Raw genomic sequence first — 25936 nt, forward strand, 5'->3', positions numbered from 1 at the left:
GTGGAAACCTGTGTCCGACTTCCTATTTCAGCCTAGACTCGGCGTTTTCGGCATTGACCGCCCCTGTGGCTTGGACCTAGGGATGTCTTGGGGTTGATGGATGCTAAAAGCAGAGCCCTGCTGCCTTCCTCTGCACCAGGTGTGGAGTAATCCTCTGAGCTGCGTGCAGCACGGGGGAGATGCAGCTGTCACGTAACCAGCTTCTGCTGGACAGGTAAAGGAAAACAGCAGCTCAGTTTTTTATATTTTTTTTCTGCTGGGATTGTGTCACACTTCTAGGAGAAAAGATCTGTGTGATGGAGATGTTCAACGGGTACGTGCTGGAGGCCCATGGCAGCCAGACCTTCGTCTGTTTGTCGCAAGCCCCTTCTTGGCAGCGGTGCCAGCCCATGCCACCCTGCAAGGGACAGAGGAGCAGTGGGGATGAGGTAGGGGTTTCCAATTAAACCCAGCAAGGACACGCTTGTTGATTTGTTCCTCGTCGGGGTGTGATGGACGCTCCTTCCTGACACACTGGTGGGGAGGAGGAGGAGGAGGAGGGAACTGCTGTGTCATTTTCCTGAGGGTGGCAATGGGGCCACTGGTGTCCCCTCACTCCACGTACCCACCGGTGGGGAGAAGTCCTGGCAGAAACTGGTGTCCTCTGAGTGAGTGGGGGGAGACGAGGGAGCCCCATTCTGGTCCCCGCACAGCTGGGTAGGGAGCAGCACGGTACATACCCCCGTCCCCAACCCCCTGAGCCAGCCGGGGGAGTTGTGGCTCTGGGTGCTCCTTGGCGAGTTGTCTTTTGTTTCAAGGGATGAGCGTAAATGCTGTTCCCGGGTAACTGGGGTGGCTGGGGGGCTGCATTGCGTTACTGGGAAGGCCAGGTCTGAGCTGTGCGGTTGCAGGAGGATGACACAGGCTGAGATGACTTGTTACTGGGAACGCACGAGACGTTACTGGGGCGCTCTGTAAGATTAACGGGAAGGGAGGAGAGGGTCTTAAGGTAAACAGAACGAAGCTGGCAGATGACTGAGCTATCTATGCGCAACCTCGTCTAAGCCTATTTATATAAATCATGTGAAACTCAAATTAGAATTTCATCCATCTGCTGTGCTGTAAGTCGCTCTTCCACTGGCACAACAAGCCAAGAAAACGCTCTTAACTCTGTAAGATCTGCCTCAAGCATGAGAGAGGTTCCTATGCAAGCCCCGGAGCTGGTGGGAGGGCTGCGATGCTGCATGTTGCAGCGTCCTGCAAGGCTGCAAGACATGTCACCAGATCCTCCAGTAGACAGCAGTATCTTGGCATCAAAGGCAAGCCAGGAAGAGATGTGGATGTTCAGTGAGAAGCCTCCAAGACTCCCCACCATGTGCAGGAGGGCAAGGGCTCGCCTCTGCCTCGTGCATGACATTGTCATGGGTGAACGTGCTGGGCAGGACTTATCTCTGCCTGGCTGCTGATCCTAAAGCCAGTGCCCAAACACTGGGGTGAACTTGTAGAGGTTTAGCACAATGAAGCAGGTAGGGAAATGCCCTCTGTCCTTTCCCATCTTTCCTACTTGTGACAAAGCCACACTTTTCAGCCTTTTCCTCGGGGAGGCTGCTACACACTCATTTGCTTTGCAGATGTGCAGTGCTCTGCTTGGGGTGGCTCCTTGCTGGGGGGGTTACACCCCAGGAAAACGTAACCACAGGTCTTTAGCAACCCCTCATGAAGGCACCTGGGAGCACGCTGGCTGTAGGAGCATCCCATGGGCTGACGACTGGGCAGCTGGACACTGCCCTGGCAGTCAGCGTGGGGCTGGCCCCGCTGCCGCAGCAGAGCACATCTGCCTGCACGCACCGGTGGTTGCTGATGAAGACGACCAAGGGATCTTTTGACCTGTCTACCTGGCAGTGTGGCGATCTGGCTTTGTTGGTATTTAGTGCTTTTCCTGTCATTAAAAATAAAACCCTACTTTTTTTTTTTCCCCCTCACCAAATTGAGGATTTCGATGAACAGTTTGGGGGTAAACAAGTGAAGATGACACTGTGGAGGAACAGTTGGTCAAGTTTGTGAGAGATGGAGCCAGATCTAAATACGGCACAGCCTCGCTGGTACAGAGCAGAAGGAAGGCGGCATATGTGTCTGAGCAGTTGGATTGCTGCACGCTCCGTTAGATTTCCGTAATATCAAGTGCGTCTCTTCCCTTTTTATTTCCTTTTTAGCAAAAAAAAAGGAGCAGAAGTTCACCAGACACATCTTCAGGCAGAAATAGGGAAGAGCTACAAGGAGGTGATGGGACCCTCCACGTCTCCCTGGCTCAGCTGGCCGGTGGAGGCAGATGTGTCTGGGCGAGACGCTCCCCTGCAAGGATGAGATGGCGCACGACATAAGGAGATGTTTCAAATGCCCTTTTGCGAGTGCTGAGATTCATCTTATTTCAAGGGGTAGAAACAGAGGAATATAAAAGCAGAATCTTCTGTGATGCAAAACTGCCGCTTGTTTCGTGGTTTTGCTTAATTTTTACGAACAGGCTTTTAATTCAGTTTAACTTGGTCTCTTTTCTCCCCCTGCTCCCCTTATGCAATGCAAGCCCATTTGTGTCTAGGCTACTGGCAACCAGTACATCGAGCTCTAGCCAAACACGTATTAAAATAAAGCTGCAATCTGTTGAAAAACAGGTTTTAAGATGGAAACAAATAATTAGAAACACATAAATTAGTGTATGTCTGACAACAGGTTGAGCTCTGCATGGATTTAAACAAAGCTGTAATGGCAGGATGCGAGCGATTCAAACTGGAGGCAGTGGCTGAGTGTTGACTTTAATGGGTCAACCAGAAAAGATGCAGGGAAGAAGCAAACCTGGGTGGGTTTGGCGAGGGCTCAGCACCCGGAACAGAGAGGGGGGCAACACCTGGGGGCTTTGTGCAACTCGCAGCCTTTCAAGGACCGAGGCCTCAGATGAAGCGTGAGCTCTTTTGGCTGATGTTACGAGTGCCGCAGCTGAAGCGCCTTGCCTCCGGTGCTGGTCCTTCCCCTCTGTCTGCCCGCACTGGTGCGTGGTCACTGGGCGGTGGTGGGGCACCAGTAAGCCGCTTTCTGTGGTTTGGTACCTTCGGTGCTGGGTGTTTTTATGCCTACAGGCTCAAGGGGTCTGGCAGTAACCTGGGGCCTCCCTGGGACAGGGTGGGGGGACCCCCTGCCCGTGTGCCTTGGCTGGGTGATGGACAGCAGGTGTCCTGGGGAGCTTTCTAGCAGCCATCAAGAGTGACTTGGTTAAATATTCTTTTTCTTGTGTTCATACGGGCATCTTACTGCTGAAATTGCAGCGTGCCCGTTCCTCGGCGTGCGTGTGAGAGAGCAAGGCACACCAGCAGCATGGATTGTTCTTCTGCGCCCATTGTTATGGAAATTGCCTTAGAGACAGTTGCTCTGGCATACATTTTTAGAAGCACGAGTGAGCTGTGCAGCAGGAAAACTGCTCCGAGGGGAGGAAAACCACCCGCCAGGCTCCCAGCGCTGCCCCTTCCTCCAGTGGCACGGTGGAGCCTCGCTGGCTCTCTGGGTAGGGATGGGATTTAGGGTGTTCCTTTGCCTGATAAGGCAGAGAAAGAGCCTCTGGAGGAGAAGCCCCTTCTGCGTCAGTGTCCAAGGAAGCCCTTGGGGCTGCGAGGCTCAGCCTTTGCCACACGGCTGGAGTTTGGGCAGTGGCTTGTGTCCCAGACTTGTGCCTGAATCATACATCCATACTTCCATCTACCAGTGGCATTTCACTGGTGCAAACAGCCCCATTTTAAGCCAATTGTGGGGTTTTCCTACCCCTAGATGCCTCCTTATCTCAAAGACACTCACCGTTAGATTGCTGTGCAGGAGAAGTGATGTCCTCCCACGAGCTTGAGAGAAACTAGCCCTATCTCCATTTTGAATGCAGATTCTTCACTGTTGAGTCTGAAAGGAGAAGCCTTTTAATGCTCCTGCACCTCCCAGCTTCTTGAGGGCAAGCCTGGGAGCTGCGGTGGTTACGGGGAAGCTTGGGCAGCAGGTGCTTCCAGGTCTGCTGCCACCAGCCTGCCTGTGGTGCCCGAGCCAGAGCGAGTCACCCCGAGCTGCCAGAGAAGAGGGGCTGCCTCTGCCCGCTGCCGGGCGGCAGGCAGGAGGAGCGGAGGAGAGCAAGTCATTACCTCAGAGGTTTCCAGAACAGCCCGGGTTAGGGCTGGCCAGCCGCGCAGGCAGTTCCGCTGCTCACCCCTCATTTGCACTGAAATGCCCAGCCCTTCCATCTCAGTTTTAACCAAAAAATTCAGCAATTCTGGTCTTGATTGGTTAAAAAGATAGGCAAGACTTGCTTCTCTTGGGCTTTGCCTGCGCTCGTCATCGCTGCCTGCGACAGAGCAGGACCGGACCTCCGGCCTGCACCCAGGAGCTTCGTGCAGCCTCAGCTGATGAAAGGGAAAAGTGCGGACCCGGTGACCTTTGTTTGCATAACTGCTGCCCAAGTCCCTGCCTGACATTTGAGGAATGACCGTAAGTGCCGGGGGGGCGGGGGGAGGGCATGGTGATGGGCTGCTGAGCAAAGCAGATGAACCTTATCCTTGCTGGCAGAGTACCAGGCTGAGCCGTGGCCGGTCCTTTCTCTCTCTGGAAGTTCTGGTTGACTTGTATGGTGGTGTCTCACCAGGAACCAAGGGGAAGAAACCTGCCTCCAGCTCCTCGCTGGCCAGGCAGACAGTTTGGCTATTCCCAAGAACGTTTTGCTGCCTGCACCAGCAACGGAGCCAGAGCAGGATGGAGCATTTGGCTCTGCGGGATGGTGCGTTGATCACTGCTGGTGCCATGGGATGGGGTGAGGGGGAGCTCACAGGCTGGAGCTGGGAGGGGACCTTGTCATCAAAACGGGGTTGCTGGGAATCACAAGGTGGTGGCAAGAAACCCCAAATGCCCTGGCCTGCCAGGTCCTCAGCTTCAGCCCTGGCTGGTCCTCAGCATCCCCTGGGCACTGCCTGGGGCTGCCCATGCCCGTGGCCGGGTGGGGAAGGAGGACTCCATCCCAGGCCTGCCTCCTTTGGCTTTTGCAAGCAGGCTGGTCTTAATACCTTCAGGCTCTTTGGGCAGAGAAGGTCCTTTGTGAAGGAACCATGGTGTTGGGCGCTGTGGATGCGTTTGAAGCCACTGAGCACCCTGACCTTTGTGCTGGCAAATTGCAGCTTTCAGCCAGTACAGCCAAAAGGGCATTTCTGCCCAAACCTGGGACACTCTTTATCCCAAGAGTCCCTGGTGTCGCTAACCCCAAAAGCTCAACCCTCAGCACTCAGAAGCATGAGATTAGCACAAGCCCCGACGGAGTTTCTTTTGATAGAGAAAATTTTGGGGGAGGATGGGAAAGGGTAATTCTTTGTATTTTACATTCTGAGCCATTTAAGCTTATTTTACTTCCCTTGCTGCTTTATCTGTTGCACTTGCAATGGCTGGAAGGTCCCTTTTGTTTCATTTGCTGTCAATACAAAACTGGAGATTTTTTGGGGCAGGTAGCTAAAGCTTGGTCACAGGAACCGACAGCCCTGGGCTGTGCCTGGCCGTGAGAGTCAGATGCCTTCGCTGGACGTCTGGCTGCTTTAGCAGCAGATAGCAGGGAAGCTCACTTTCATATTTATCCTGAGCTAAAAAACCAAGTAGAATGGAGAAAAAAATATACAAAGTAGGCCATGAAAACAGGGTTTGTGAACATCTGAGATCCGTTCCTAATTAATAGCAGTTCCCATCCCAGAAACCATACCATTCAGCAAAAGTTAATCATCTTTGCTCATACGTACAATACATTTCAAGAGAGAATGAGTCACCCTCATTGAAATGTCTAATGTTATGAAAACCAGCGTGACTGATGTAACAGACCCGGCTAAGCTCTCCAAATTGTCCGGGAGCACCAAGAGCGAGGCGCAGCCTGTGTGTAAGAGAACTTCATTGAGTTTTGCTTGTTTGGTACCCGGGCTGGATTTCACCTTTAGTTACTAAAACAGACTCACAGGGAAGCGGCCAAGAAGGATGCGGGTGGGCAGGGGGACGGTGAAGGTGCCGCAGAGAGGGGCAGGAGGGATTAGCATCGCCGAGCCTGGTGGTCCTCAGCTCCTGACACGGACCTGCCCATCTCCACTGCTGGGAGCCCATGAAGCAACTCTGCGCAGAGGCCCCGATCCTGCAAATATTTTGGCATGCAAGTAATTCACAGCTCTGTTGGGGTGCCTGGGACCAGCACTTTAATCACATCACTCTGTGTGTTTACCCATTCACCGGCCCAGGGATTTACTCTTCATTTCTTGGTTCAGAGAAGAATGTAGGTTGAATTCAGCATTAAGATTTTGCCTTGATATCAGCTGTTCCCTCTTAAATTAAATATTATTACCTGCAAACATTTCCTTTTAGCACTGGGAGCCGTTTGCTTGGCGTACTTTGTTTAAATGTCACCATATGAATTACTGAAAGTAATTTAAATATTTAAAGACATATACTGCAAGTCTAATTTTATTTTGAAATACTGAGCCAGACTCGCAGCTGATGCAGCATATAACAGCTCAGCCTGGCACCCCTGGTTCCTGTCCCAGATCTTTAAATTAATAATTTGCATTTCTAACACCTTTCACCCAACAAGTTTGGGCTCTGAGATTTTTTTTTTTTTTCCCAGCCAGATTTTCTTCTCTCTTTGAGGCCTTGCAGCCTCTCTAAGATGGGTGTGAGTCCCTTGGCAGGCTCATGTCCATCCGTCCATCCACCTTGGCTGCCCTTTTGGGGCACCTGCCCCATGGGGCAAACCCTGGGAGAGGAGATAACATCAGAAATGCCAGTGCCCCAGCAGAAAAGACAGCAGCACTCTCGTATTTCATATTTTCCAACTAGAGAAGATCCACCTCCTGACACAACCTTTTCATCTCTTGTTATCTTTATGAATGGCTTAAAAAAATAGTATAATTCCTGGCACACTGGCCACGCTGCTGAAGAGCTGTTCCTCTTCCACCTCCTCCTTCACCCACTCAGATGAAAAGCTACAGGTAATGTTGGGCAGTAAATGAAAGGATTTCCATGGAGAAATAAGCTAAAATAGTAAACAAAAGGCTAATTCTTAAAAGCAAAACAGCTGAAGATGTCACCAGGAAAACATGGTGATGAAACACTCCTGGTCCTCGGAAATTACCTTACATGCTGTTGGAAATTACCTTCTGACTCAACCAGCTCAATGCGTCTGATGCCACTTTGCTAATAGCTTTTACTTGAACTGAATACCCATGGTTTTCAAGGAAATAACGTTCCCTGTGAGAAATGCCACCACCCAGACCCAAGCCTTCCCTAGCTTTCCTGAGAAAGGCTCAGGTTAGGTGGGTGCTGTGATTTCTCCAGCTCCTACCCCAATGAGCTGTGCTCCCACCACCGCGTCATGGTGGCCAGCCGGTTTGCGGGGCCGGCTCGCTGCGTGCTGAGCTGCATTGGTGCACCCAGAGCCCGCTCAGCTTTGATCACCCATCTTGGATGGGTCTCCTAACACAAGGCCCAAGTTGCCTTTTAATCATGCTGCAGGCATCTTCCCCAGAGCGTTCATCTTGCCTGATGCCCGGCCTGCCCCTCTCCCTCCAGAGATGAGTCTGGCTTCTTACGCAAAGCTGGTGACTCATTCCCCAGGATGCGTTTGCTTAAAAGTTGCCTGGTCACCTCTTTCTCTCATCACTGCTTCCTCGCTTTTCAAATTGGGAGTGAAGAAACGGTGACACACAGGCACACCGCACACGTGTGCTGCAATGGCACAAGCTTGCTCACAGGATCCCCCGTTCTTTGTGGCCGCAAGCCACGTGTCCTCCCCTGTTGAGCATATGTCTCAAAGCCCATCCTTTTCTTCCTCCTCCACCACTTGAGCCATTAAATTATGTGAGCTCTGCCTGCCCCACTCCCTGACTTCACGCATGTCCTGGGACCATCCCAGCTACAGCAGCTGCCTGAGAAAGCTGGGCTGTTATTACAGCTGGGAAGGTTTCCCTAAGTCCCCTTTGGCCACCAAAGCCAGCTGCTCCATGCCATGCTCGAGCAAGCTCCAGACCTTCAGGGACCCTTCAGAGAAGATTCTGTCAGTGGGCACGGCAACGCACATGGGGTCTCGGGCGGGATCTAGAAAGTGCCCTCAATGATGACCACTTATGCATTGCTTCCTTGTGCCAATACTATCCAGCGTCTCGTCCGCTGTGCTTGCTGGGGCAGCAGACTGGGCTGAGGCTCCAGCAAAGTTTCCAGGTCTTGGCTGTTGTGAAATAGATAGATTGCTTGATGCCGCACTGAGGGGCTTGGAGGACATCTGGGGAAATTGTGGCATCTTCCTCCCCAGCCTACAGCACAGCGAGGAATTGAAGGAACCGCAGGACCGGCTGCAAAGCTGGGCAGAGGAGGAGCAGGAGCTGCAGCCGGGACATCTTTGCCGTGGCTCAGCAGCCAGGCAGGCACAGCAAGACAGGCCCACAGCACTCAGAGGGCAGGTCTCCTTCTCCAGACCACACTGGTGTGTACTTTCTGGCACACAGTGAGATGAACTGAACCCAGGCTGAGACCTGGGCCATGCTCAGAGGGTTGTGGTTAGCAGCTCAAAGTCCAGCTGGAGGCCAGGGGTGTGCCCCAAGGGTCGGCACTGGGCCCAATGTTGTTTAACTTCTTTATTAATGACCTGGATGATGGGACCGAGTGCACCAGCTTTTAGAAGATACAAAACCGAGAGGAGCAGCTGATCCATCAGAGGGTGGTGGTGCCGTTCAGAGGGACCTCGATGGCCAGAGAGAAGCTTCATGAGGTCCAACAAAAGGAAGTGTGAACTCCTGCCCCGGGAAGGAATAACCCGACACACCAGTACACACTGGGAGCCAACCAGCTGGAAAGGAGCTTTGCACGTGAAGACCTGGAGGGTCCTGGTGGACAACAAGTTGACCACAAGCCAACAACGTCACGGGCTGCATTAGGAAGAGCATTGCCAGCAGGCCAAGGGAGAAGAAGGAAGAAGGTTTTGATTCCTCCTTCGTCACCAAGCACTGCTGCCACTGGTGGAAACTGCACTTGCACCTGTTTCAGGTGTTCCTTCCCAACTCTTAGGTCCAGCAAAGTGCTGCATGAAGGGGCTTTAACCCTGCTACAAGGGCTGGGAAGCAGGACACAGACAGAGGGAAGGGACCTGCCCAGCATCACATGATTAGGCCAGTGGTGAGTTGGGAAGGGACCAGTCTCTTCCCTGAGACCTGGGCCAGTTCCCTCTGTGCGGGGTCACGTTCTTGCAGGTCATATATGTGTATCTGACAGCTGAGAGTGTACCCAAGAATGTCAAACAGGCTGGACCAGTGACAGGCAGGGACTGCTGACCAAGTTCACAGAAAATTGGAATTTTGTTAAATACGTTAAATAAAAAATAAAAAAAGAATAAGCAAAAAAGAGACTGTCCCAAGAGGCACTTTGTGTTCAAAATAAAGCTTTGTTTCCTGGAAACTAAACTTCTTGGGGAAAAAGAGTGGGGTTCAGCTGGACATTACTAACACTGGGAGGAAAACAGAAGTCATTTTCCGATGTTCTGAAAGGGGAACCAGCCCCTTGCTCGTGAAATGCTTCACCGAAATGCCTTCTTGGGTCGTGTTCGGTTTGATTTTAATTGCAATGAGGGGTTGCAAAACCAGAGGACTTGGTGCAAGAAAAAACCCTCAGGAACTGGAGCATCTTCACGGATGGCCAGCAAAACTTCTCAATGAAAAAGCAGTGTTGCCACAGCAGAGGTGGTGAGCCCTCGAAGCGGGGCAGGAGCCTGGGTTGCCCGTCCATTAGCAGCCACCAAATACATCCAAACCAGAACAACTACATGAATGAAAACCAGAGTTGTGGTGGGACATGCCCTGGCTGGGAGACCTGCCAGGATATGAACAATAATTGACTTCAAAGCCATGCGTGGAGAAGTGGGAGCACGGTGCAGCCTCCTTCCCCGGTATCTCTGCATCAGCTAAGGGCTTAATTGGTGCAGTCTGGGGTTTCGTGGACAGGCAGGGATGTGGTGCACCGCCACGTTGCTGAGTCTGCCTCTGATCTTGTTGCGGTGTAAATTCCAGACAGCGCTGCCGAAGCCCCGGGACTGTCCCGGATCTGCTGCACGGAGCTGAGCTGGGCTGCCTCACCCTTTCAGCAGCGGGGAGAAGTCCTGGCAGGGTTTGCATTTCAGAGGAGCACCCAGAAACCCAGCTGCCTCGCAGGACCAAGCTGAGGAGCAATGACCGTCCCAGCGCAGGGTGGGGAGACAAGTCTGTCCTGGTATTTTGGTGGCCCTGCTTGAAATCAGACCCAGCAACATAGTGAGGAAAAGAGTGCGAAGGCTGGTGAGCCAAAGCCTGGCAAAGTCATCGTGTCTTCTTTCAGCTTCTCTCACCTTCTCCCGCCGGAGGGACGGGCTGGGAGCTGGAGGAGCCACGCAGCACCTTTCCCAGGAGGCTCTGCACTGCCCGCACCCATCCCAGGTTTCCCCCATCCGGCTGCTTCCCCTGCCCCAAGCCAACATCCCAGCAGCAGCTTGAAAGAGGTGGGCAAGGGGCACAAACCTCACCCCCCCATATAGCGGGGAGCTGGGTTAGGGACACAGATCTGGGTGCAGCCTGCACCCACCCTGCTCATTTACAGCCCTTCCTGGTGGGTGGTGAAGCTGCTTTCGCAATTGTTTCCCGTGAAAAGCCTGCTCCAGGAAGCGTGCCACTTAGCCTCCTTGAGAAAGAAATATTTCTCTGCAGGAAATTGCTTCTTGAAAACAGCTCGGCCGCCTGGGAGAAGCTGCTGAGGAACTGACGTGTGTGCAGGGCAGGCAACCGAGGACGCTGAAACTGCGGAGCCGGGGAGGTGATGGAGACGCGAGCGGATCAGAGGGGAGGTGCTCAGGTAGCACCAAGAGGTCCTGCACTCGCTGTCTTGGGCCGTTCCTCTCTTGCCTGACTGTTTTCTAAGGAGGAAGGGCTTTTTTGGCATACAAAAGGAGGAATGATTATAAATGGGGTATGTAGGTGTATATTCAACTACACGCTGTGCAGCCCGTGTCCAATACGTGTATGAGACAGGCTTGAGAACAGATGCTATTGGCTTTTTAACTCACGTGGATATCCTGTCCTGCTCCCTCATTGCAGTGACAGATTCTGAAGGGTCTAATGCCAAAGGGAGCATCGGAGCTTCCCCCTCCTCTAATCCTCCACAGGGGAGGATTTTGTAAGGGTGGTGGCACATGGCTTCCATACCTGCTCATTTAAAGCCCGTTGCTAAAAGGATAAATGCCCTTAAATATTCTCCAGTTCTTCCTCTGGAAGGGGCCTGGAGCCCAGGAAGCAGAGGCAGGGAGGAAAGGAAGCGGTTGTTGCTCAACTATGTTTTCCAAGTTTAATTAGATTAGAGCTGCCCTCCCTTGCTGGTGGAGCCCCTGGGGAGTCTTGGATCCTGCTTAAACACGAGCCTCCTTTCTCTCCTGGGTTTCATAGAAAGTGCGGGGACCTCCTGAGTTTTCACGTTACCAGATATCCCAGCCAAAGCATTGTGAGAAAAGCTGGGCAATTATTTCCCAGAAAAATTACTTTTGGCTCTGCAGATTGGATTTTTTGCACCAGGGCAGAAGCACACCCCTTTCTGTAAAAATGCAGAGGTTTCCTCAAACCCTGAAGATGGAGCCAGATTTTTCTTGGGTGCCCAGTGAAAGGATGAGAGGCAATGGGAACAAAGTGAAGCATGGGGCATGACAGTTAAGCATAAGAAAACACTTTTTCACTGTGAGGGTGGCCAAACACTGCATCAGGTTGTCCAGAGATGCGGAGTCTCCATCCTTGGAAATATTGCGATACCCGGCTGGGATGCAGTACCTGCTCTGACAGATGCTGCTGTGAGACAGGGTTGGACCAGATGCTCCTTACACGGACCTCTAGCCTCAGCCCTTCTGGGCTTCCATGACCACTAAGAGATGATCACAGAAAACAGAAAAGTCGGGTTCTTGGAGCCTTGATTTTTGCTGCGGAGATGTTTAAAGGGAAGCGAATGTCCCCATTCCCCACAGCCTGCAGCACTCTGCACACAGCTTTGCTTCCCTGTGGTTGCTACAGAGCTTCTAGATCTACCTGGAGACCCGCACGGTGGAAAGGCAAGAACCAGCCTGACCGAGGAGAAGGCTCCTACATCAGGTCAGGCTGCAGAAACGCAAAAATGGGACAACTGCGCTGAGCTGCCCAGCCGCTGCACATGCCTTCTGGCTTTTGCACAGGAGGGGTCGGTGTGCTGCTTCTGCAGGAACATGCCAGAGAGCAATTTTGTTGTATTTGGACCAGAATTCATTGACATGTTTGAAAGTCTCCAGCTCCGCAGCAAAAGTGCATCTCGGAGAGGCAAACGATGCTGTGCCCATGTAACAGAGGAAAAACGGCAGCACCCAAGGACCTGGCGGTGCAGGTTGCACATGTTTGTGGCTGACTCGTGCTTCACAAGATGCTCCACAAAGGTTTCTCCTCGTGGTGGTTCTTCCCCAGCCTACATCTACCTGCCTTTGCTGGGGCAGCAGGAGGGGAAGATGCTTGCCAGGGCTCAGCATCCTCGCAGGATGGAGCCCACCGGAGAATTTGCCCTGCAGTGGGACCGCATTAGGAAGGGTGATTCTGTTCCCATCGCCGAGTTAGATGCCTGCAGTGCCAGAGCTGATGCTCCACGGGGACAGCTTGCTGCAGAAAGGAGAGCATTGCACTTAGATCCTCCCGCTGAGCATTTGTGGGTGAAGCGCTTCACCAGGCCAAAGTCATCTGACATTTTTCTCGGGGGCGGGTGAAGCTAATGAATCCAGATTAGGCAGTGCGGAGGCTGGGGAGCTAGATTTCTGCTGAATATATATGAAGACAAATGTAAATTCTAAACTTTCTAGGGAGTATTTTTACCCTGGCTCAGTGTTAACGTTGATAAAAATAGTCACAAATTAGTGCAGGAGTAGAAAGCAAATTTGGGGATTTATTTTTTTTTTTCCTCCCCCTGTTAAAACCATGCATCTATTTCTCTACCAGGAGTTAACCTCTTACATGCATTAATGAAACACGGGGTAAACCATCAGGAAGTGCCCTTCCCTGACAAAATAACTCCTACCTCAATTAAGTAATTAGGAAGGAAAGCTGAAGTTAAATAAAAAGCTTTTTTTTTTTTTTAAGAGAGAAAAAAGTGATCCAATCCAAGAAATTCAGCACTGCAAGAGGATGTTAACATCACACCAGCCCACCTGCCTGGTTCCCTAGCACCCAAACGCTTGCAAAGGTGATGGGGAGGCACCAGCCCCACTCTACAGATGGGAAGACTGCAGTACAGAAAATTGTGATTTGGCTCAACGTCACAGAGCAAACCAGGAGCCACCCTGAGAGCCCAGGTGACCTGAGCAGATTCCCTGCTGAAATACTGCTCGCAAAATACTGCTTCGAGCTGCCAGTCCGTCGTTAAACTGCTGGGAAGGAGCATCCTCTCTTGGTACTGATGGATATTTAACCACAGGCACCTGAGGCAGGTGAAGACTCCTGCTAGAAGGAGCTTAATAGCTTTACGGATTGGTATCTGGGCCATGAATCATACCTGTTACTTGTTATTAGATGTTGCAAACAGCTGACTGAGCAACGAGAAGATAAGTCCTAGGAAGGTTTAGCTGTTATAGCCCAAGAGTTGTCGGGGGAAGGGCTGCTTTGACAACTGAGACTGGAAGGAAAATCCTTTTGGGGTGCAATGTTGTTGAGACAGTGCGTGTTCGAAAGAAAAAGAAAAAAAAAACGAAACAAAAAACCAAAAACCAAACATGCTTTTCAAGGTTCATTTTTAAGAAGAAAATGTAGTTTGACTTCTGACTAGCTCCTGATTGCAAATACTTTTGCTTTTTTCTTCAGATCCTCATGAACCCTAGCCCTCCCCTAAGCTGTAGTCAGCACCATGAGTCCCCTCGTGGTGTGACACCTTCTGCCTTTCTTCACACTTTGGCTGCTCCCTCGGCTCAAAGTAGTGTCTGTCACATCCTTGGGAGCAATGCCACCGCGGGGGCTAAGTCAGGACCTGGAGTGAGTTTTGGGAGACACTTGCCAATGATGCATTTACCTCATGTTCTGCCGTGACTCATGGTTATGGTCTTTGTTTCTAAAACACAAGACAAAGACCCTGGTGGAAAAGAGAGATCAAAACGCAGCCTGTGGGTTCGGCAGTCATAGAACCTGGGAACAGAGAGCTGGTGGCGATGGAAATGAGGAACCTGAGATGGCAGCTGCATCGGCATCATGGGACACCGGAATGGATGAGGACAAAAGCACTCTGAAGCCAAGCCAGCAAGACGTGGCTGTGGGCATGGGGAAGTTGCTAGCCACCGTGCTAGGCATCGAGCAGAAAGACTGTTGGAGAGGAGAGTCTTTCCGCAGCAGAACAACAACCAGAAAGATGCGCACAACCCCGTGTATTAGGAACCTGAGGCCAGTTGTGTCGGTACGACACAGAGACGACGGCAATCCACGTGTAGAGCAGTCATCGCTTTGCGCTGTCCTTGTCGCAAGCACTTGGGACTCTGGAGTTGAGCCGAAAGCTGATTTTCCAGCTGTCAGCAAAGCCACGCACATGGCCAGACAAACACCACCAAGACCCTCGAGCCCCTGCCAGCCCCGCTGTGTGCCGGCGCACAGCACCCTGGCCCCAGCCTGCATGGAAACCTCGCGGGCGTGAGCTGCCTTCTCCTTGGGAGGGGATTTGCGGGGGGGTGGCCACGGCTCCCTGCAGAGCAGACATCTCTTCTTCCATGGGAGAAATCCCCCTGGACGGCAGTCCCGGCTGCTGCGGGGAGCGCGCAGGGCCAGGGAAAGGGAGCGCGGCGCTGGAGGACGGTAACTCGGTCTGGCTTTTGGCTGCGGTGCGTTTTGGAGCGGCTGACTCCAGAGGGCAGCATGCCGACAGGCTGGCACCAGCCGCTGCCCTGCAGCTGCCAGCCCTGCCTGCGCCTGCCTGCTGGCTTCCAGGGAGAGGTCACCGCGATGGGCCGTACTCCTGAGGGCCCGGAGATGGGAGAAGCGAGGGGAATCTCTATCGCTCCCCCTCCCAGTGCCCTTCAGCTCCTGGCCGGGCAGGCAGAGGATGCCACACCGGTGTTTGGTGACGTTATTTTGCTTTCGCCCTTCTCAGGGAGGAATCTGGTCTTGCCTCTGCAGGTGATGCGCCTGAAGCCTGTCCCGAAACTTATGTGGTTGCTAATGTGACCGCGAAATGGAGGTGAAACATTTCTCTTCTGGTTTCACAGCCACCGCACGCCGGCGGTTACACCTGCCTCCCCCGCGCCGCCCGAGAGGAGCCAAGGAGTCCCCGTAAGATTTCTGGGCACTCTTTTCAGTACAGCAAGGGCTTCAGGTCCAGATGTGCATTCTTTGTATGATCCTCTGCTGTTCCCCTTATGAATTGAAGGTGCTTTGACAAACATACTGAAAGGTCAGCTATTTTCACTGTGGCTTGCATAAGAACCTCAACATCCTCTGCTGCAAGAGCAGCGTTAGTAACTTCCTACTGCAACACTGAATCACAATAGCTTCCCACAGCAACCAGCAGTAAAAATAAACTGGGCAAGGAGAAGTGGACTTGTGCTCTTCCGCTTTCTTGGGCACACTTGAGTCACAAAAAAAGCCATGTAGAACAAGCCGGTTATTTTGCTGATGACGACGAAATCCACGAACGGTTTGGAGCACGGTCCCACTGAAATCACGGAGTGTTTTGCAACGGGATGCTCAGCTTGCTCGAGGTTAAGCATGTGCTCAAGTGCTGTGTTGAGTCTGTATTTTTCACTAGGATCTAAACTTATGAATTAGACTAAAAGGAGATAGGGACCGCAGTGCAGCCGAGCGCTGCTTTTGTACGAGACAGAGGAAAAGGGCCTCCTTGGGATCTTTTATGTGTCGAGGGTATATAAAAGAGCACTGGGGAGACAGTGGCTCTGTTACGGTTTCAGTAGTAGATCTTGGCTTTGAGACAAGCAGATCTTGACTGGACGAGAAGTGTCCTCAGATACAATCCGATTTGTATGTTTGGCCTTGAGACGATGTCATTTGAACAGCACAGTTTTAAACACTGTTACGACCAAGTCTCTGTGTGTGTGTGTATGCACGCACGTGTTTGTTTGCGTGTGGGTTTTTTTTCTTTTTAAAGAACAATATCTTTCCTGTTACACAAAATACAGCCCAGGTCTTGAAATTCAGCCAGCTGGGAAAAAAACCCTGTCGAGATGTAGTCAGGTCGCTGAGCCTGGGAATCTGCTGGTGAGACAGACCCTGACTCTACCCTTTGTAACTCTATTTGCTGAGGAAGTTTTTAGTACGAGGCTAAAGAGAACAGAAGTTAGGGTCAAAAAGGAATGGTGCATCTGTCCCAGACTGGGGAGGAGGAGCCATTCCCCCTCTTGGGGGGCTGGTGCCCAAGGGAATTCGAAGAGCCCGGGCTTGTAGGATAACCCAGGTGAGAAGGGACCACAGGAGGGCTCTAGTCAAACCTCCTGCTCAAAGCTGGGTCAGCCCTGTGGTCAGCCCAGGTTACTCCAGGCTGTGCGGAGCTGAATCTTGAAAACCAATGAGGACGGAGATTGCACAACCTCTCTGAGCAACCCATCAACGTTTGACTGCCCGCATGGTGAAAGTAGACTGCAATAGAAGCGGCTCGTACAAAAGCACGGTTTCAGCGTCATCCTGCTCGTGAAAAAGGGAAAGATCAAATCTATTTTGTAACAGAAACGGTTTATGTGAGGCATGGAAAACTTCTGGTACAAGAGGACTGATTCACATGAAAAGGCACGTGAAAAAATGGAAGGAAACCAGCAGGATGCCTCCAGTTACATTCCTATCTTGAAATTTCAGTATTGCAGCACAAAACGTTTGTATTTATAGTAGTGGATACCAATAGGGAAGATACTCTAAAAATAAATGAGGATGCACGGATAAAATCATCTATTTCCAGGCTCATTCTGAGAACGAAAGGGAATCTGGAGGCTTAATGAGTCTCAATCAATTTTATTTTGGAACCGTTCGTGGCTGTCAAAGACCGCGGCAGAGCAGGGCATGACTCACTCAAAACCCACGCAGGCCTCCACGCCCGCCGGCCCGTGGACCGTGTCACTGCACTCCCGTAACTTTTCTGAAACTTTTGGCTGAGAACCCCGGGAAGGGGGTACGGGGGCGGCGCCGCGGCCCGGCGGGGCGGGCTGACCATGCCCCGCAGCAGCGCGGAGCTCCCGGCAGCCCGGGACGGGGTCCCCGGGGCCGCGGCCCCCCGCGCGCCCTCCCGCGCTCTGCCCCCGCCACGGGCGCCGCGCGGGCCCCGCCCCCTGCCCATATCGGGCTCGCCCGCTTTCCCCCGCCGCGCCTCATTGGCGCTGGGGGCGTGGCGGGAGGCGGTGACGCGCGGCGGTGGGCGGGGTCTCCGCCCGGGGCCGGGGGCGGGGGGGCCGCACCGCCCGGTGCGTGTCGCGCGGGGCCGTGCCGATCCGAGCCGATCCGAGCCGGGCCGATCCGCGCCGGGCGGGGCGTGCTGCCGCTCGGCCGGCCCCGCTGCCCGCCCCGCCCCCCGAGGCATGACACGCCGAGCCGCCGGCGAAGCCCCGCTTTAATTGAGGCCGCCGGGATGGGGCGCACCGCGTAGGGCAGAGCGGGGGCCGCCGCGCTCCGGGCCGCAGGCAGCGCGTACCCACGGCTGTGCGGAGCGTGAGCCGCGTCCGGTACAGCGCGAACGCTAGTCCCGGTCCGGGCGGGGGAGGGCAGGGGGGAGGGGGAAGAAGCGGGCGAGCGGGGCCGCGTCCGGTCGCCGCGTGGGTGGCCGCCGGGCCGGGCGCTGGCGGCCGCCGCTGCCGAGCCCCATGAAAACGCAGGTCTGGGGGAGCTCCCCGCGGGCGCCCATGGCTGCGGCGATGCCGTGCAAGAGCGCGGAGTGGCTGCAGGAGGAGCTGGAGTCGGGCGGCGGCCGCTCGCTGCTGCTGCTCGACTGCCGCCCCCACGAGCTCTTCGAGAGCTCGCACATCGAGACGGCCATCAACCTGGCCATCCCCGGGCTCATGCTCCGCCGCCTCAAGAAGGGCAACCTGCCCATCCGCTCCATCATCCCCAACCACGAGGACAAGGAGCGCTTCGTCAAGCGCTGCAAGGCCGACACCGTGCTGCTCTACGACGAGGCCACCGCCGACTGGCAGGACGGCGGCGCCGCCACCTCCGTCCTGGGGCTCCTGCTCCAGAAGCTGCGCGATGACGGCTGCAAAGCCTATTACCTGAAAGGTGAGGTGCTTTCCCCCCCCTCGTCCTTCCTGCGGCCCCGTCCGGCTCCCGCAGCCCTTGTCCGTCCTCCCCGCCGCAGCCCTCGGCTGGCCTCTGCATCGCCGGGCGCCCATCCCCTGGCCGGCCGGAGGTGGCTGGGTTGTTTTGCTTCTTCCCCCCCCACCTCCCTCCGCCTGATTTATTTTTAATTTTTTATATACTTATTTTTTTCGCCTCTGCATCCCGCTTTAATACCCCGCACAAAATGGTCGCAGGCTGGAAACGGCCGGGAGCGCCTCGCATCTTCCTGCGTCTCCTCCCCGGCAGCGGCGAGAGGGACCCCCCCAACCCCGCCGCCGGGGTGTCCCCGCCAGTGCTGCCCCGTCCCAAGCCGACCCCCCGGCTGGGCACCGCTGCCGCCTCCCGGGGTGCCTCCGCTCCCCGGAGGGGGCCTTTTGGGGCTCCCCGCCCCGGCGCCAGGCTCCCCTCCGGAAGGGATGGCCAGATATTTTTTTGGGGGGGAGGGGGGGAGGAAGGGGCAGAAGAGCCCCCCTCTTTTCTTTTTTGTTTTCTCTCTCCCATCTCCGAAAAGCGAGCGCTTGGTTTTTTTCTCCCCCTTTCCCTGGAAATGCTGGCGGGGCTGGGAGGGGGCAGCCCGGCGGCTCCTGCGGGGCAGGGCGATGGAGGAGCGGGGAGCCCTGTTGCGGGGGAGCCGAGCCCCGCACATGCCCTTTCGCGAGGGCTGCGGGGGGTTTGGGGTTTTTTTTGGGTGGTTGTTTTTTGGGGTTTTTTTTGGGGGGGGGGGTGTTGGCCATTTTGAAAGATCCTAGCAGGCCTTCGCAGCGGTCTGAACAGAGCCCACAGCTGGGCTGCTGGGACCCTTCCCATCCTCCCAGTCCTCCCAGTCCAGTCGCTGGGTGGCGGGTTTGAGGCAGAAATAACAGGAGAGCGGAGGAGTGGAGGAGAGTGGTGAAGAAAGTTGCCGCTTGCAGCCCTTTAAAAAACACTGCTGCTGCTTGATAGACCCTTTTTGGGTAGCCGGGGGAGCCCCTGGTAAGGGGTTGGGGTGGCAGGGGACAGGCAGGTATTTGGGGACCAGCCTTCAAGGCTGCGCTGCCCGCACAAGCCTCCTTCAGAGGTGATGTGGGGGGGGGGCCCAAGCACAGGGGATGATCCCACTTTCCCTCCGCTCCCTGCCTGCGCTGGTGGGTGAATCCCCCATCCCATCCCGATTTGGGGTTTCCCAATGGGCTCCGTTGCTCCTTCGCTTTGTCTTCCCGTTCCTCTCCCCGTTGTCCTGGTCCCTAGCAGGAAGGAGCAGCTTTGAAGTTACTCCTAAGCTCTCCCTGATGGGCAGGGGAGGCGTTGAGCCCCTTTCTCTGCCTTTTTCCGGGAGCCTCGGTGGGAAATGTTTCCAATTAAAATTCCAAAATGGCTCCTCGGCGCTGTCTGGCGGCACGGGGGGAAGGAGGAGGAGGAGGACGAGCCTTTTTCATGAATGGATGTGGCAGGAGCTGTCTGTCCTGCTCAGTGACCCCGCCACAACCGCCGAACCCACTAACAAAGTTTCCAGGAGGCCTTTCTAATTAAACCATTTGTCAGTGTCAGATACCGATGGCTGAGCTCCGGTTTAATATTGCCTGGAAAGGAGGTAGATCGGTGGGTCTTTTTGCTTCTCTGCCTTCCTTCCCAAACTGTTGAGCCAAGGAGCTGGAGAAAAGGCCTTAGGAGCAGGCGCGAGGAGGGGTCCCATCCCTCCTCGCGCCTGCTGCCGTTTGGGTGAAGCACAAACCTGTGACACTGCTCTGTCGCAAAACATGTCTGTAGTGATAAAATAGGTGTGAGGATCGCTCTTTGGCAAAACTTGTGGCCTTTTTTCCTGCTTAAAGATAAATTATTTTATTGGGTTTTAGTGCCTGGGCTGGGTACGTGGTTGTTGTGCTGTCTTTTTCAGACACAAATACTTTTGTGCTTTTCTGTCTAGGTGGCATAATAGCTCTTTCCTAAACTGCCCCAGACTCATATTTCTGAGAAGCTAAACAAGGCGAGATTGTCTCTTGCCATTGATTTTATTTTTGGATGTTTGTTTCTTTTGCGATTGAGATTTGGCCCCTATTTATCACAAGCAATATCGACCTTTGTAAGGAACGCTCTTTGCTTTCCTGGGACCTGTTAGCTCAGTAGCAGTCTACCCAGGGAAAATGAGGGAGCAGGGAGATGCCTTTCCTGGTGTGAAGTTGAAGGTATACCAACTTTTTGCTGGCAAAGACTTGCTAAGTAGCACATGCATGTGTTCAGGTAGAAGGATTTCCCATTCTGAAGAATAAACCATCTTTTTCTCTCTGCCTCTCCCCTTCCCTCTCTCCTTTCCCCCTTCCCAGGTGGCTTTAACAAGTTTCAGACCGAATATTCGGAGCACTGCGAGACGAACCTTGACAGCTCCTCGCCCAGCAACTCTCCCCCGGCTTCGGTCCTTGGCCTGGGAGGGCTGCGGATAAGCTCTGACTGCTCGGATGGCGAGTCTGACCGGGAACCCAGCAGCGCCACGGAGTCGGACGGGAGCCCCATCCCTAACAATCAGCCTGCCTTTCCGGTCCAGATCCTACCTTACCTGTACCTGGGCTGTGCCAAAGATTCAACCAACTTGGACGTCCTGGGCAAATACGGCATTAAATACATCCTGAATGTGACTCCCAACCTGCCAAACATGTTTGAGCACGACGGAGAGTTCAAGTACAAGCAGATCCCCATCTCAGATCACTGGAGCCAGAACCTCTCGCAGTTCTTTCCTGAGGCCATTGCTTTCATTGGTAGGTAGTTGGCAGAACATCTCTCTTCATACTCACCGCTTGGGAATGTGGCAAGCTGCTTCCCAGGGCTGTTGCTCGTCTCTGCCCTCACCTCTCCGGGGCACAGCATCCGTGCTATGTTAGCAGCTGAGCGTCACGCTGCCGAGGTGACGCTTCTGGTGCGTTGTCACCCTGGCTGGGTTCAGGGAGGCCTCCTCTTCCAAAATTCAGCCCTCTTGCAGCACCTCAGCCAGGTTACCTGCAAGGGGTAGGACCAGCCCCGGTGGACCCGGCCCCGCTGTCTCTTGCCCTTGTATGGGGATTTTCGCTTGTGTGAAGTGCCTGAACCGAGGCGGTGGGGAGCTCCTTTGCCTGCTTTGCTCAGAGGAATGAGCGTTGACGGGAGTTGCGTTAACGTGACTGGTGCCAGCAATTCCTTAGCCCCAAGTGTGGTTAAAATCTAGGGGGGGAGGATGTTTTCTTTTCCCATGGGGATTTGCTAGTCTAGTTGCGATCCTGCTGTAAGTCGCCCTAGCATAACTAACTCCTTGTATGGATACTTCTCCTAAGGTAAGTGTCAAAACAATGAGTTAGTGATTATAATTACACTGCAGAGCTCAGCTGGAAAAACTGCTGTGCATACAGCCCCTGGACAGCTTTGGCTGGTTGTGGGGAGGGGCGCAGGGGGGCAGATCTCTTCTCCCAAGTTAGCATTGACTTTGAAAATTGCTTCTTATTCTACGAAAAGTGTCTGTCGGGCTGAATAGGGATGTACACTTCCAGCATGACCTGTGCTGTCTGCTGGTGATGGTTGTTAGCCTAATCGGTTCTGATTTATGGGGGCTGACTGGCACAGGTAGTCGTTACCACCATTAACTGTTAAAAGCCCTGGTTAAAGACATCGGTGTAGATACAGGCAAGGGAGGCCTTTACCTTCAGACTGAAATCTGCGCAGCCGGTTTTGATGCTGCCTCGTTGCCCCCCCCGCCCCCATTTTAGACCCTGCTGCATGCGCTTGCTCGCTGTGCTGTAAGGCGTGAAACAGAGCAGGGCAGTGGTAGGTCCTTGTCTGCATTTCAGCCATCGGAAACCCTGGTTCCCAGGCGCCCTCCTTTGCCCTCAGCTTCTGTCCCCTAGTAACACGATTGTGGTCAGAAGCGGCTGCTTCAGTGTGGCAGCAAGGACCTGTCTGATGTCCCATCTGCATTTCCCACACAGAGCGTGGTATTAAATGTCAGGGGTGAGGTACGGGGTCCCTGCCGGCATTTGGGATCCGTCTGCTCTAGTCAGACGATGTCTCTCTGAACACCGTGCTTGTGCTTTCCAGTTAATGACAGGAAATGGAGGATTACCTCACTCTAAAACAAAACACCAAGAAATGCGGCACAGGTCAGATGAAAGGCAAAAATGTCTCAGAAAAATGTTGAACAGGGAGAGACTGGGAGGAGGGCTGGATGTGCTGGGGGGCGATTGCCCACTGTACTGGAAATTCTTGCCTGGTTTTGGAGGCTGGGGCAGAAAACCTGTTGTGGCTTGGGTCTGGATTTTGTTTTGCCTGCATCTTCTTTGCCCTTCCCCGCACTTGTGGTGCCAGTGTCTCTTACCTCTGGCTTTGCCTGAGGATCCTCTTTCTCCTGCCACCTTCTCCCTCCCCGCCAAGCTCTCAGTCAAATGACTGACTTCAAATAGGGCTGCCCAGAAGTAAGCAGCGCTGGGTACTCGCGTGCATTCAGCGCTCTCAGCGGCATGTCCCTCTTTCAGCACTAAGATGTCAATTCATAAAGGGATCACGCTGTTCCGGCTGTGCGAGAGACAATGAGTGTGTGTGTGCTTTTGAATCGGTGGCAAGGGAGGGGAAATTTCGTCGCTGTTCTCTCGCCATTTTTTTTGGTCCAGCCTGCATTCCTGCTCCCCGCTACCATTCATCCTGAGAGTCTCCTCCAACACAAGCATTTGTTTGTAGTGAAGTGCGTTTCTGTCGATCCTAAAGAACAATTTCACAATAAGGGAAGTTCCTGCACTTCAGACTCCGCTTAAATTAGCTTCGACTACATTCAGATAACTTTCTAGTGGAAGGAGGACAAGAACAGCAGAACAGAATAGCTTGTGTGGTGCTGGGCTGTAGCCTCACATCAAGGGCGCAGCTAGTTAGTTAGTTGGTGGTGAGGTGGGTGTCCTGTGCCCGACCACCAGCATCTCCTTGGAGCTCTTGTCTCCAGCCTCACCTGCCTTTTGTGGGTTACCCCATTTCTGTGTTTGAATAGAGGGTCCCACTGCTGCCCAGGCAAGGGATGTGTTGGCCAGGCTTGATTGATACTTCTCAAGCATGCGAGACGCTTGGCCTCGCTGTGTGGAGTGGGGATATGCGGCTTCGACGTGCGGTGGGAATCTCTCAGGAGCCCTTTGGGAAGAGATGTGGGTGTCAGAGGGACACGAGATGGTGTCACTAGGAGCAGGGGATCCAGTTCTGGCAGTCGTCCTGGTTCTGGGAGCTTGCAGCTGCCACCTGGCCCTACTCCAAAGCCATGCGTTTTTGGTGCAGAATAATAGACTCCCCCTTCCCCTTGTCTTGTTTCAGATGAGGCCCGTTCCAAGAAGTGTGGGATCCTTGTTCACTGCCTCGCTGGCATCAGCCGGTCTGTGACAGTCACTGTCGCCTACTTGATGCAAAAACTCAACTTGTCCCTGAATGATGCCTATGACTTTGTGAAAAGGAAAAAATCCAACATTTCCCCAAACTTTAACTTCATGGGCCAGCTCCTGGACTTTGAGAGGACTCTGGGACTCAACAGCCCTTGTGACAACCGCTCGCCCAGCGAACAGCTCTACTTCACCACCCCCACCAACCACAACCTGTTTCAGCTGAACACTCTGGAGTCCACATGAAGGGGATGCCGCCTGGTCGGGAACTCGAGCATCGAATCGCTTCTCTTGAGCATTTCAACTCTTACAAAAGTATCTGTCTTGCCAGGCAGCTCTGAAACGACTAGCTTCTCTGGGCAGAGGTGCCTGATCGCTGCTTTAAGAAGGCTAATGCCGTTCGTTAGTATCCTGATCAAAGTGGTTTGAAGAGGTAGTCTTTTTACAGGGGGTTATTTAATACGGGCGATGTTACAGCGTTTTGAACGCAGCTGTTACCGGCAATAACCGCTTTCCTGGGTGCATTGGGACTGTCAGAGCACGCACACATGTGAAGAGCTACCAGGGGTTAGCTTGCTGTGGAAAGTGAGGAGATTTATGCACTTGGAAACCTTGAACAAAAGGTGTTGGGCCAAGACTGTTTTAAAACCCGAGTTTACTTTTTTTTTGATTTTAAAAAAAGAAAAGGTAGATCTCACTCGAGCTTTGGGTTCAAACTCTTTTTAAATATGTAAGTTCCTGACTGTTTGTACAGACGAGGTTGCAAAACCAGTATTTTATTCTGTTTCTTGTTTGATCATTTATTATTTTTTTTAATCAAATGTTTATATTGACCAAATGCATTTTGCACACTTTGTGAAGCCTTGGTATGTCCTGGCATATTACTGGGTACTCCAGAGAGAGATACATGCTGCTGCTGTTGTTGTTAGCATCTGGTAGGAAGCTTTGTTATGTGTGAAGGCCAGTTGGGCTTAAACGCAACCCCTTCACCACTCCTGCACTCACAATCACAAACTCTGCACTGATTTCAGCCAAGGTGACTAAGCCGCAAGCTTTTTTTTTTTAATGCCACCCCTGCCAAAAACACTGTTTGCTATTGCCAGAGGTAAAACTCTTGTAGCCTCCAGAGTTGGTAGAAGCATGTCTGAGCCCAGCTTCGTTCTCTGCTGCCTGTTGACTGACGTAACGTCATCCAGCTGGCCTGAAACTATTCCAGCTTCCCGAGTACAGAAGGTAGTTGTGATGTTGGCGTTTCTCGTGCACACTCAATTCTTTCCCACGTGTGCGGGGTGGAGGGGGTAACACGGCAAGCGCCTGGAGCAGAGCGAGGATTGCGTAGCGGGACGGGACTGAATCGTCACGCACGGAGCGTGTGAGGGGAGTGAAGAGATGTGGAAATGATGACAAGAGTGTTGTAACAGAGAATTTTTATATATATATATGAATATATATATTAACTGGCAAATTCTGAGATGATTGGAGCTTTCAACAGAGGTTCTGATTTTTTTTTTTCTTCCTCTTTCGAATAACTTTATGCCGTGCCTTCTATTCTGAGAAGACTTGTTTATATTTCTGGCTAGTGTTTGGCAAACACCTTATACCGAGCCGGGAGGGGGAGGAAGTGGTAATAATTTCTGGGAGGAGGGCAGAACGGATTTGGAGATTTCTTTATTGGCTGCAATGTAGTCCCTCCTTTCTCCCCCCTCCCTGTCCACTTTAACTCTCATGTAACTGAAAAAAAAAAAAAAGCCACGGATTTTTTCTAAATATCCAGTTTTTTGTACTTTTTTCAAGAAAAAGAAAATAATAATAAAAAAAAAATCTCCATCTGGAGGAATGTTTGATGCTGTCACATCCTGAAACCGTTCTTTTTGTTAAAGATGTTACCAGAATGTTGGAATGAGCTTCTTTCTTGTTTTCTGGTTGTTTTTTGTTTGTTTGTTTGGGTTTTGTTTGCAACAATGTTGGGATCATGGGTCATTGGAAGGGAGAATGGGCGTAAGTATGGTTGTGAGTGAGAAAATTGAGAATATCCTAATTGCATCTTACCTCATGGAGGAATTTATTTTTTCAGGGATTTTTTTGACAGTGCATCTGTATTGCATTACAGCTAAGCTGGTTTGTAAAGGCTTCCTGTGCTGTTAGTGGTCTTTCTTCTTTAAAGGAAAAAAAAAAAAAGATGCATCTTCTGATTAGTACAAATGAGAGCTTGTTAGTGAGGAATGGTTCTGCTTTCTGAGTTATGAAGGAAAA

General features: G+C 52.8%; 1 protein-coding gene across 1 annotated transcript; it reads left to right on the plus strand.

Moving 5' to 3' along the window:
• Positions 1-17569: 17569 nt before the first annotated feature.
• DUSP7 (dual specificity phosphatase 7) lies at positions 17570-25194 on the plus strand. The gene is made up of 3 exons (XM_054837938.1): positions 17570-18275; positions 20636-21064; positions 23622-25194. Exons 1-3 carry the CDS (start codon positions 17864-17866, stop codon positions 23927-23929), a joined length of 1149 nt encoding a protein of 382 aa, XP_054693913.1. The 5' UTR covers positions 17570-17863; the 3' UTR covers positions 23930-25194.
• The last annotated feature ends 742 nt before the right edge of the window (positions 25195-25936 follow it).

The sequence above is a fragment of the Grus americana genome, chromosome 11 (genome assembly GCF_028858705.1).
Source record: "Grus americana isolate bGruAme1 chromosome 11, bGruAme1.mat, whole genome shotgun sequence".
NCBI lineage: Eukaryota > Metazoa > Chordata > Aves > Gruiformes > Gruidae > Grus > Grus americana.